General features: G+C 37.8%; 2 protein-coding genes across 3 annotated transcripts in view; one reads left to right on the top strand and one right to left on the bottom strand.

The window, feature by feature from the left end:
- The window catches only part of LOC126092819 (cilia- and flagella-associated protein 45-like), a 134,300-nt gene that overhangs the window by 67,302 nt on the left and 53,216 nt on the right, over positions 1-13,782 (top strand). The gene's annotated exons all lie outside the window — the stretch shown is intronic.
- LOC126092272 (cyclin-H) overlaps positions 1,789-13,782 on the bottom strand; it is a 66,620-nt gene continuing 54,626 nt past the window's right edge. For both annotated transcript variants that reach the window (XM_049907789.1, XM_049907788.1), the window contains exon 3: positions 1,789-3,730. In XM_049907789.1, coding sequence (XP_049763746.1) covers positions 3,071-3,730 — 660 coding nt within the window. In that variant the 3' untranslated portion in view covers positions 1,789-3,070. The remainder of the gene's footprint in view (positions 3,731-13,782) is intronic.

The raw sequence follows: 13,782 nt of genomic DNA on the forward strand, positions 1-13,782 counted from the left end.
TATTTTCTTTGGGGATATCTGAAGGAAAAGGTTTTCAAAAGCTGCCCACACACCCTACCAGAGTTAAAAGAGCAGATTATTGATGAAGTGAATGCCATACCCCGCGATATGTGTGTGCAAGAGCTCCTCGAAATGTCAGGGATCATCTACACCTATCTATTGATGCTAACGGCTGCCATCTTGAGAACATTATTTTCGAAACTAAATGAATGTAAAATGGTATATGCACTAATTTAGAAAATAAAAACATTTTTTCTCTATACATCCAGATTCACCTTTTATAGCTCCTTAAAACTGCTTAGTCACTTCTGCCGCACCCGTGGATATTCTTTTTCATGTTTAGTTTTATCATATAATCTGAAAGACCTGTAAAAATGTTGTAAGTTACTTCTAAGTGGCTTATAACATTTTTTTTTTCTTCTAGAAATGCTATATTTTTACATGGTGGTATGTTTTCTCCAGTTTTCTTTGTGTATTCCATATATCTGTTAACTTCATAACTTACACTCAAGCAGCTGCTAAATACAAGACAATGAGGAAATGAACAGTAACTACATTCATGATGCTAGGGTACAGCTGTATAACTTCTACAGTGTGGATCTGGAAATGTCGGCAGCAAATAGTGAAAGGAATTGTATACATTGTCATGGAACTTTCATCTGGACAACTCCACAAGGAATTAATTTGTATCAATGTTGGTCTAATGGCCTAACTACTGTGACACATCAAGTACTCTAACAAAAACAATTCTGCCCTCAAGTACAACATTTCAAAGTACTTGTAAAGTGAACATGGCAGCTTGATGCTTGAGTCACTAGGCTCACATATGGGAGAATTCGAAATCAAATGTGCATCTTGTTGGCTAAATTTGGGTTTTTGTATAGATTGCCTAAATCACTTAAGAGATATGTAAAACAAATACAAATAAAAGTGTATGCAGAAATTGGACCTGGAAATAATGTATTATGTTATAGTAAACCATCACTCACAGCCTCTATAAATTCTTTAAATGATATTTTCACTTTCACCTGCAACTGTTTTGTTGTGCTATTGCAGTTTTGTTTTTTGTGTCATTTTCAAACACAAGATTTACATAATTCTACTTGCATGTAAGTAACACAACCCTACTCATCTCACTGATAATAACCATTGACTCTGCTGCCATCAAGGGTAATAGTCCTACAAGAATGTTATTTTTCTACTCCCATACCATAATATGACAAGCAGTCTTATGCATGAAAATGGTATATAAGCAAAATTGCAATAGCACAATAAAACAAATAGCTTGTCTTCTGGTAATTTTTTTTCTGACCACTTCTCTGTAATATTCCTATCCCATTCGAGCTTATTCAAATCTTTTACATGTCCCTCCTGTAAGGTTGGTCTTTGTTAGGCGTTTTCCCACTCTTAAAATGACTATTTTCCTTTGCAGCACGATTTACTACTTTTTATTTTGATTTTCTGTTGATCTACTAAGTTTCTTTGGCTGCAGTCTCAAATTGAGGAGTTGTATATGTACTTATAAATCACGCTTTTTTATTCCGTTAATGAAATAATTATTTTCTGTGCTTGTATGCACCCCTGAAGACATTTTTTATTTTTTATAAAGCATACGTAAACAATTTAGTTTGCCTTTCTGACATGCAAACTGCTCATGCTGTCTTTTAAAAAGAAAACAGCTTTGAAATAATGACACCATCGGTTGGCTTTTGTAATAATGTGAAACAATGAGAACCATCCAAATAAGTTGATACAGGAAAAAGAAAATCAAAATATATAAAACACTGATTTATTTTATGCCTTCAGTAATACATTAAAAGCTGATGAAAATGGTAAAGTACTTAAAAATTTGAGTAATAAATAATTATTTACATTACCTTCAAATTCTTTTCCAATCCTAACATAAATCAGGCAATAACCTAATGTCCCTTCAGGTACTTAAACCACACTGGCTATGAATGCATGCTCTTAAGAAAAAGACAGCCAATAACAACATCTTTTGATTCATGTTAATGTTAATCGTTGGCAACTTTTTATTTTGGTAACTATAGTCTATTTATTTTTATTTAAGAGTAATCTTTTCTGTTGGTTTGCTTGTCGACAGTCTCAGTTTACAGGTATATACATTTATGAAAAGAAATATCTTCAGCCTTTTAAAAATCATGTATTCATTTCTAAGTATCACAATACTGAAACAACTGGAACTTCTGCAGTATGAGCTTCTACTGTTTAACAGCCTTATGTTGTTATACAAATTTAAATAAACTAAAACTAAAAGCTACTTCTTTTCTCACAAAAGCATCATATTTCTGCATATTGTCCAATTCAAAGAAAAATAAACATGTTTTGGAATGCAATGGAAACAATAAAGAATACACAAATTGTTTCAGTCTCAAATCTGGCTTATGAATTTTATGAACTGATTTGTGCAGGTATTTTATCTTTTATTAGTTGAGATAAGTCACATCTGCAAATAATTTAGTTTCAACAGTTATTGTCTGTTAAAAATACTGAACAATTTGTGTATTTAGCAATATCTCATTTTTAATGTGACAAGAAAACAATGTAAATGTTATGCCATTAGCGTGTTCATCTCTCTCTCTGAATACATATTTACCACGAAGATGACATTGTGTCCAGGGTATATTGATTTAACAGTTTCATGTAAAACTTTTGATATAAATTTATGTAACCAAATTTGATTACAATCCTAAGAGACTATTTTAATTACTGCACACACACACAGTCTGAGACAAGGCACTTTTTATTTATTTGAACTATGATGCAATGCAGATGGAATAATACACATATGGTACATCTTGTGTGTATGACAAAATGATTTGAAAACGCAAGAAGAGAACTGTGAAATAAGATATATTAAGTATTTTTACCAGCTATCATATGCATCAGTGATGTCATGCACACAAACATGAATAAAGATTGTAGCCAAGTTTATTACAAAAATATACCTGCAGCAGAACTTTAAAACAACAAAAATTTACACTTGCATAAAAATAAGTATCTGGTTGCATAAAAACATGTATTAATAAATAAAAAAGGAAGCTAGTCATTAAGCTGCAGGTGAATGCACTTTTGAGACACCCAGAAGTGCCTCATCATTTGCCGATTGATCACGGATCATTTTGGTGTACAGGTACCGTTCGTCGTCATCATCGTCTTCATCAATCATGTCCAACATTCTTTTCTTGTACACATAACTATCAGGATTATGGGCTTGATTTCTACACTTTTCTAACTTCTTCTCCAACATACGCATCTGATCTTTTGGTGGTAATTCAATACACTTGATCAAAGAACGGATACACCTGACAGCTTCAATAAGACCCGAAAGGTGCTCCCTACCAGATGGGCCAATCAAAATATCCATTACGTATGAATCTAGATTCTCATTAATTTTGCTCGCAGCATGGAGTATCGCAGCTAGAGCAATTTGTGATGGTGAGTACAGGAGGATAGCATCAGTCAGGTACACACGCTCCAACATTTCCTCAATTCCTGGTCTCAGTCTCTCTGGGTCACGTAGACTACCACGAGATTTAATGTCCACAAGCAGGCCTTCCACAGGTCGGAATGGATGATGAACAGTTAAGTTATAGTTCAGATGTAGCATCAACAGCAATTCATTGTTTAGGATTATCTCGGCAGCCTTTTCACGATCTCCTTTAATATTTGACACAAACTGTGCCATTGACACGTTGAATTCTTCTACCTGAAAGACATTCAACACACAAATGTTATTTAATTTGGTTCAACTTAAAAAACAATATGGATTCCAGCTTTCACAACCTATATTGAATTATTAAAACATAAGCCTGTGGCAGCAAATAACAAAAAATTAACACTGGGGATTTAGCTAAACAGCTTCCTACTTGTGCATATTTTACGGCATGGAAGAAAAAAGAATAAATACCTTGAATAACCTGGCAAAAACAACTAATAGAATAAAGAAAGAAGACTGACTACAATAATAATTCATACAGATTCCCATACTGCATTTCACAGCACAGTCATCTTTTAAACTAATGAGGAAGGAGCACTTATGGTCTTCCCCAGAAGAACAACACAAGTACCATCCAGTAACACTTAATCTGTACCCATATAGTAATGTAGTGCAGCATGCAGTGATTTACTCACATTCTGTTCATGTATGTTCCTCACATTAGTTAAATAAGTAACCAATTTCCAGAATGAGATTTTCACCCTGCAGCGGAGTGTGCGCTGATACGAAACTTCCTGGCAGATTAAAACTGTGTGCCGGGCCGAGACTCAAACTCGGCCCGGCACACAGTTTTAATCTGCCATGAAGTTTTAGTAACCAATTTGTTTTCTACAAGGGTAATCCCAAAAGTAAGGTCTCCTATTTTTTATAAGTACATAGACCTGGTTATTTCTACAATGGTTTACATCAGTTTACAGCTTGAACATTTAGCTATTTTCTACATAATTACCATTTTTGTCGATGCATTTTTGTAGACACTGTGGCAGTTTTTGTATGCCCATGTCATACCAGCTGGCCGCCATACCGTTCAGAAATTTATGAACTACTTCTTTCATCTCGTAGTCGGAGCCGAATTGCTTTCTGGCCAAATGTTATTTTAACCTAGAGAACAGGTGATAGTCACTGTCACTGGGCGCCAAGTCAGAACTATAGGGTGGGTGGGTCATTATATTCCACTGAAACTGTTTCAGGAGAGCAATGGTTTGCCGGGCGATGTGTGGGCGAGCGCTGTCATGGAGAATGTGTACACCCTTGCTCAACATTCGTCTTCTCCGGTTCTGAATTGCCTGTTTGAGTTTTTTTCAGAGTCTCACAGTACCTGTCAGCACTAATTGTAGTCCCAGTGTTTCAGCTTTGATGACAAGGTGAAAGAAGAGGTTCATAACTTTCTGAATAGCATGGCAGTGAACTGGTATGACATGGCATACAAAAACTGCCACAGCGTCTACAAAAATGCATCAACAGAAATGGTGGTTATGTCGAAAAATAGCAACATATTCAAGCTGTAAACTGATGTAAACCATTGTAGAAATAAACAGGTGTATGTACTTATAAAGAAACAGGAGACCTTACTTTTGAGATTACTCTCGTGTATAGTGTTAACACTTTGTATTTGTGTGTTCTTTAGATTGCACATGGAGAGAGGTTTCTGTATACCTTTCCTTGAATGTAATTTCAATTTTTCAGACCTTTTCTTAATGCATCTATCATTAATTAGTGATCCAGGTATATATATTTTCAGCTTGTTATGGTGTAATGAATAATCCGTCAAATTTTGAGAATGCAGCTGTCCAAATTACTGCTCTTCAGCTGATATCCTGGCCTCATTTCTTTCTGCCAGAGTACTATCGCAATTAGGTAAATGTTCTGCTAATTGAATCTCCATGCCTTCCTTAAACACTAAGTCCCAGAACAATGAGCTGTAAGTTAAAATTTTCATGTTGCTGTAACTCATAAAGTAGCCCTTGTCTCAACAGTGCTCCATCATTGCTGGACTTGTCTACTTGTAGCAAGTGGGTATTACTGTAGGTGTCCAATGCATCCATCATGAACAATTCATATTTAAGTAATAGATGAACTGTCCCAACTCCCACAATGAATCTGGTGAGCACTCATCTTCTGAAGTAACATGTTCTCATTCATAGAATTCTGTAGTGCTGCTGTCTTCATAGGTGAGCAGAAGATAACTGACAGTGTTCCTCTATCTTTGAGGAAAGATTCCCTGCAGGATGAACTCTTATATCTGAAGAACATTTTCGAATGAATGAATATTCCCAGCAACAGGTTCACAAGACATTTCACATGAAACTAAGAATGTAAATACACAGTCAGTGAGGACAATGAGAATGCTACTTTGAAGTAAAGTACATTTCTGCTTTATGTGAGAACTCTTTCCTCAAAGAAGACCAGATCCTCGAGAAACATCTTGTCAAAGTGATCTTCTGTCGTCCTATGAAGGCTATAGCCCATCACATTTCTGTGAAGAATGACCTATTGCTTAAAAAGGTGTGTGCATGCAAGATTCTTTGTGAGAGTTGGAGCAGCTTATGTACTGATAAAACAACACTAAATGTTTGTGACACATGCTATGAAAACCAGTGGTGCACTCTCTTGTTACAACCAGAAAAGTCAGCAGTGATTAAACATTGCACACATCTAGATCACTCTAAGAACTAGTGATATGAATTGTTTAACTTCCTCCTCACTATTTTGGGGCTCAATGTTTGAGAAAGCCATTTGATCAACTGAATATCTAAATAACTGCAATAGTCAATTTAATTTAGATACAACATGGAATCAGGCCACCGCTATCACTAAATTTCAAAGAAGTCACTGCAGTGTCATAGTGACTAAAGACACAACGGAAAAGGTTTGACTATTTGAACATTCTCTCCATCTATCAGAGCGAACATACACATCTTCAAGCTATACCTCTTTCCTGCTGACCAATATCTGTGGTGCAGACTCTCATGTGCAGCCCCTCTCTGGCACTGTGTCATCATCTCTTGGATCACTCCAAAAATGGCCAGAAAATATGCAGCCAAAATACACACATCAAAAAACATTTTGCATCACCCCAGTTCCCAGAACTCCTGCAGATAGACATTGACTGTGGATACTGTATCACAGGCACAGTCCCTTTGACTGTTCAGAGATGTCCCTAAACCCACCTAAAGATGTAAAAACCATGCATGAGCAGTGCCTATTAGACAGAGGGGAGGAGCCGACAGCCAATCAGTTCCAGTCATTCCACCAGGAAGGAGATACACGGCTCGTGTTGTCTGTAGTTCAACCATGCCTCGATGGTCAATACCGCAGTTTGATCACATCTGCATTGTTACTTTGTGCCAGGAAGGGCTCTCAACAAGGGAAGTGTCCAGGCATCTTGGAGTGAACCCAAGCGATGTTGCTCAGATATGGATGAGACACAGAGAGACAGGAACTGTCGATGACATACCTTGCTCACGCCACCCAAGGGCTACTCCTACAGTGGATGACCGCTACCTACGGTTTATGGCTTGGAAGAACCCTGACAGCAACACCACCTTGTTGAATAACACTTCTTGTGTTACAATTCAAACTGTGCGCAATAGGCTGCATGATCCGCAACTTCACTCCTGACGTCCATGGCGAGGTGCATCTCTGCAACGACAACACCATGCATTGGGGTACAGATGGGCCCAACAACATGCAGCATAGACTGCTCAAGATTGGCATCATGTTCTCTTCACTAATGAGTGTCTCATATGCCTTCAACCAGATGATCGTTGGAGACATGTTTGGAGGCAACGCAGTCAGGCTGAATGCCTCAGACACACTGTCCAGCAAGTGCACCAAGGGGGATGTTCCCTGCTGATTTGGGATGGCATTATGTGGGGCCGACATACCCTGCTGGCAGTCATGGGAGGCACCGTAACGGCTGTATGATACGTGAAGAAGGCCATCCTTGGACCGATACTGCAACCATATTGACAGCATATTGATGAGGCATTCATCTTCATGGACAACAATTCTCGCCATCATTGTGCAAATCTTGTGAATGACTTCCTTTTAGATAATGACATCGCTTGACTAGAGTGGCCAGCATATTCTCCAGACATGAACCCTATGAAACATGCCTGTGATAGATTGAAACAGGCTGTTTATGGACAATGTGACCACCAACCACTCTGATGGATGTACACCGAACCGCCGCTGAGGAGTGGGACAACCTGGAACAACAGTGCCTTGATGAACTTGTGGATAGAATGCCACAACAAATACAGGCATGCATTAATCCAAGAGGATGTTGCTACTGGGTATTAGAGGTACTGGTGTGTACAGCAATGTGGACCACCACCCCTGAAGGTCTTGCTGTATGGTGGTACAACATACAATGTGTGGTTTTCATGAGCAATAAAAAGGGCAGAAATGATATCTCAATCCCAATTTTCTGTACAGGTTCCGGAACTCTCGGAACCAAGGTGATGATGCAAAACTTTTTGATGTGTATTCAATTAGAAGAGTCAGGGTTTGCATGGCTACTTCCTCAATAAGCCTATTTCAGCTCTTACCTCTTATTTCTTTGCCATGAAAACAAAGTTCAAAGCGAAGTGTGTGTGTGTGTGTGTGTGTGTGTGTGTGTGTGTGTGTGTGTGTGTGTGTGTGTGTGTGTGTGTAAAAGACAGACTGAAAAGTGGGGCACCAATTGTCTCATCTTACCTTCCTCTGCACTTTTAAACATTTGCGTAAAAAAATTATGCAAACATATTCACACTCTTTTTAACATGCAACTCACCTCTAACTTTCATAAGCTCCCCTAACTGTAACTCACTCACACCTACTAGTCCATCACTGAAAGTCACTCATATCAATCCACCCCTACTTGCAATATCTCATTCATTCATTCAGCCCAATTCATTGTCATTATATCTCTGTCACTGCCTCCTGTGTTACAGCCACAGTCCTCTTAGTCCCCTTTGTTCTGTCCTACTGATGCAGTCGCCTCTCACTGTCACTGTCTCCCTCCTGCTCTTTCTCTCTTTCTTACAGCTATTATCTCATTCCTTTTTTCCACAAGCTGCTGCTGTCTCTTCTCACTGTCACTGTCTCTCTCTTCCTCATTGTCATGTTCTCTCTCTCTCTCTCTCTCAGCATTCAGTATCACTGGATCTCATCCACTTCTACTTACTTTCTCTTTCTTACCCCCCCCCCCCCCACCCCCTCCCCTGACACTGTCTCCTTCGTGCTCTTTTCCTAACACTATTCTGTCACTGTCAACTATGTTCTACCACCATTGTGTCCTCCTCTTTCTCTCACACTGTTATTGTCTCCTCCACTCTTTCTACACCACAACCACTGTCTATTATCCTCCAGTATTTACTTTTCCGTCCCTTTCCCACTTTCACTGTCACCTTCTCCATAACCATAAAAAGTGTGAATAGGTTCATATACCACAACTTTTGGTAATTTTTTAAAATTGGTAAGGAAGGTAGAATGAAGCAGATTGTGCCCCACTTTTCAGTCAGAATCTTTTAATAAACCGGAGCACATTCATCTCTTTAGTGCTCTGAAAGGACAATTTTTCTGCTGATTCTCTTTTTCCTGCTACAGCAGGGCACGTTGTTACTTATATGAAAAGAACTTTGTGGGTCAGTAAAATTTTGATAGTTTACTTGTGTGAAATTGAAACAATACAAAACTATATAATTTTACACCACAGACCAGTTTTTAACTGCACTTGCATGAGTTTCGGTACAACACCAACATGGGGTTTCTGTGACCCTTATAATGATAACAGAAGCACTTTGCAACATATTTCTCCAGGCTATGTCACAACATCACTTTATAAGCTATGTTTCTGCCTCAAATCAGATTTTACATGTGTGTTTCATGTGTACAAACAGGGTAAATTTGAACCTCTATATCTCACAAATGGCTAAAGATGCCAAGAAAATTTTCAGGGTAGTTCAAGATTTGCTTCTTAGAAATATACCATAAAAATTAAAGTCATTCGCTGTGCGTAGCCATCTTGGAATCTGTGGCTTGGTTTTGGTACACAAAAAACCATATTTTTCTCAGGAACTACCCATGAACTAAATGGAGCTTCCGTAAGACCCTTAAGGTGCACCCTAGACCACATCCAATGCACAAAGAAATCAATTTGCTCCTCTTGCCTAAGCTGGAGGAAGTGTGTAATATTTAAACTTTGACTTAATACTGTAGGATAGTTACAGTAAGATGGTCCTTTGGTAGGATATACAACTGGTCCCTTGCCAAAGGGCTATCCAAAACACTTGCCCTACCTTTCTATCACCAACAGAAACCACAGTATGTGCCTCACAAAAATTCCATTCTTATGTGTGGCATATTCTGGAACATATTAGGTAGTGTAGCATATGTTTTCACTTGTGTACAGATTTCAAAAATGTTAAAGAGCCAGGCAGGTCAATGAGACATTCAGGGTGAGTCAAAAACAACTTCCCAGCTTTGAAAAGGTATAGAAATTTACAGAAATAACTTACAAATTCAGTATATGTGTCATTTAGAACCAAACAACCTCAAGTTTGATTCACATAACGCATTAGTATCCCATTCTGCCACAATGAGCACCAGCGTAGTGCACAGTTAAAATGGCTACATTCACTGGTGCGGACAACTGTTCGGCATAAATTTCACACCGAATATGCTAAAGAACCTTCAAGCAGGTCTACAATGTACTCTTGGCACAAGATCTTTGTCGAGACGAGTTGTTCACTGGGACATGATAAATCACCAGGTCGTCCACATGTTGAGTATGTCTCTGGTACTTTGTATCTGGGCATGCTTGAAAACTTTCTAATTACATATATCAATGCAGATGTGAGATTGGATGGTTTACTACCAGCATAATTGTGCACCAACTCATTTCCTCATGGAAGTTCAAGGTTTCCTTGATAATCACTTTCCAGATTGACGGATTGGCTGTGAAGAGCCAATTGCGAGGCCATCTCACTCCCCAGACTTGACACCACTGGATTTCTGTCTCTTGGGTTTCATTTCAGACCAATTGTATGTTCCTCCCCTACCAAACAATGTAGCTTACCTAAAAAATCAAATCTACACCACCATTGCACAAGTTTACACCCACTTTGCTGCAATGAGTTTGGAAAGAAATTTATTACTGGTGGGACATTTGCTGCATCATAAATGGTAGTGATGTCAAACCAAAATGGCACTCAACATTTTTACATGAAACTTGACATTGTTTGTTACAAAATGACACATCTATAGATTCATTAAGTAATTTCAATAAATTTCTGCATCATTCCACAGTTGTAAAGCCCTTCTTAACTCAACCTGCACTAACAATAAAGTTCCCAATACTTACAATACTTACGTAAATTGTTTGCTCGGCAAGAAACTATAAACTATTTACAAATTCTAAGAGTTTTAGTATCGATCTATAAACATAGTGATAAAGATGGGTATTCCACAAGAGACAATACCTGCCTCATGGGACGTAATTTACGTATTTGCTACTGTCCTAGTTGGCAAGACCTTAGATATCTTCCAATTTAGTTCAGAGTTTTTGTTTGTCACCTAAAACAGAAAGGTCTACAAAGTGGGGGTCGGCTTAGCAATGGACAACTGTTTTGTGTTTTCTGTAAGAAATCTTTTTTAAATTAGTTAAAAAAAATTACCCAGGCATAAATAAGAAAATACTGTGTCACTGCTGCTACACAGATGACAGTATAGTTTTATCTGGAGGCACTAAACAGGTGTTGGATGAGGTAAACAATAAAAGTTTGCCAACACATATAAAAATTGTGTTTATGCTTGAAAATGAATCCAAATGTACAATCAAATTCCTAAAAAGTCTGATAGCTGATTAGACGAGAGACTGGTGTTTAAACAGTACAGAAATCATATGTTTTCAGGAATAACTATTGGGAGTAACTCCAAACATACAGGACAACACAAATAGGGATATTTATACTCAGTGTTGCACACAACATTAAAGTTGTTCCTCAGTTATTAGGAAAGAGCCAAAGAACTACATACTACAAAGAGATTGCATTTAGAAATGCTTATCAATAATGTGAGAAGGTCAAATTATACTGCACTACAAATGAAACTGTCAAAAGAGCAAAACAAAGCCAGACAAGAACTCAAGTCAAAAATAAACTTTATACTGTGGGTACATATAAATGTCCTGTAGATGACTGCAGAACAAGATATTTTCCTAAGCTGGCAATGCAAGTCGTAGATTGGACTAATAATTTTCTTAGATACACCTTGAAATGCAGAGATACAGGAAAAATACAACCAGCGGACAGTGTATAAAAATCAATTGTGGAAGCACATTTCAGCCAGACAGAAAGACAGTTTCATGTATGCTAGAAAGAAAACTGTAACCCAAGTTCCAACTGTGCAGCATTAGGTTAACATTAAAATGCAACCAAGTATACCATAGTGGGAAGATTTAAGATAGCATGTATTTAATTCATGCTGCAGATAAAGGTTTGTTAAATGCAACAGAAGAACTGGAAATGTTTAAGAAAAACAAAATAAACCTAAAAAATTTGATACATGAGCTATGGAAGTTCAATGTAAATAAATTTTTCTGCTTTCTCAATGAGGTGTGTTAACAAATGGTTTGTACATATCAACATGACACACATTCCCATAGAAGTGTTGTAACTTTCTCAGTTGTGCTTTAATCATACACCTGACCAATGAGCTTAGGATAAATATTACAGATCCAACTCATACCAATTTGTCTCTGGTTCTGATATGGAGGCATTACCCTTTGACATGCTGTAAGCTGATGTTTACCAATTAACTTTATCTGAGATTCTGAAATATTGCAGTCTGCGCAGATCTGATGATGTTTGCATCTCAAGAGCAATTTGCGGCCTTTTATCTGAATACTAATTACACTGGTTGCTGTTGCCCCAGCAAGGGATGCTCGTGTTTGATGACTATGACCTATGACAGCAACTGAATGATACACAGTGGCGGAAATTATTATAAAGGTACATGGCTATCTGTGGAAAAAAACATGTTTATTTACATATTTGGTATTGCGCGAATTTTTCCTGTACAGTGTACAACAAAGCAAAATGAAATACATTCTCATTTCACCATTAGAATTAAGTTGAGTACTTAAAAATTGAGAAAAGTCAGTCTTTTGCGTAGGAAGGGGCAGAAGCTGGTATAAGGCAGGTCTGCTAGAAGACACGCACAGTGGTGAATGTCACTAGTTTGCTACAGTTACAGCTTGGGGGTCCCTATCCGCTGATGAGCAAGCAAGTATTAAGAAGTACAAAGAAAAGGGCCTGTCTAATTGCCAGATTGCTAAGAAATTAGGGCATTTGTATTGTGTTATTGAATTTTGTCAGACTGGGTGCACAGTATGATAAAAACGTGAAATATGGCCGGACATGGGAATTGTCAGAATGAGTTTTGATTTGCATAAAGAAAAAGTTTTGCATTTGATTCTGCATAAAGAAAAAGTCAACAGTTTTTGTGTTCCTCTCAAATAGTAGTTGATTTGCAATTATCAGTCACTTCCAAATGCATTAGAATCCCAGCTCAAGACATGAATCCAGCATTCAAGAAAAAGTTCCATAAGCCACCTTTAAGCAATGTGCATAAGGAGGCTTGACTGAAGATTGCAGAAAGTATGTTGTGGACTGTAAAATGGAACAAAGTTATTTTCAGATGACGAGAAAAGGCTTAATTTGAATGGCCCACATGATTTTCAGTATTACTGGCATGACCTCCATACAGAAAAACACATTTGGATGAGTAGAAACTTTGGCGGTGGCAGCATTATGATCTGGGCAGCATTTTCTGCAAAAGCCTGTCCAACATAGCATGGCTGCCCGAAAAAGGAAGTCTGATGATTATACAGGAATGCTGGAAATTGAACTGGTTCATATATTTGAGAAATTTGATATGATAGTGTAATATTCGAACATGATAATGCTGGGATGCACAGGTCTGCCAAGACAAAGTTCCAGTTTCAAGATACAGGAATTCCATTTCTGAGCTGGCCATTGTGAAGTTTAGGTTTAAATCTCATGGATAATATGTGGGGGATCATAGCATGATGTGTTTATTGCAATGAACAACAGTCAGACTGTGGCTGACATGGAAACTGTAATTCTAATGAAGCGACCTCAATCTCAGAAGAAGAGATCACTGCCCTTATACAATCAATGCCTAAGTGTATTTCTGCAGTCATTAAGAACAATGGAGATTTTACTAAATAGTTGTGATCTATTTACTGTATACAT

This window comes from Schistocerca cancellata, chromosome 7, assembly GCF_023864275.1.
Source record: "Schistocerca cancellata isolate TAMUIC-IGC-003103 chromosome 7, iqSchCanc2.1, whole genome shotgun sequence".
NCBI lineage: Eukaryota > Metazoa > Arthropoda > Insecta > Orthoptera > Acrididae > Schistocerca > Schistocerca cancellata.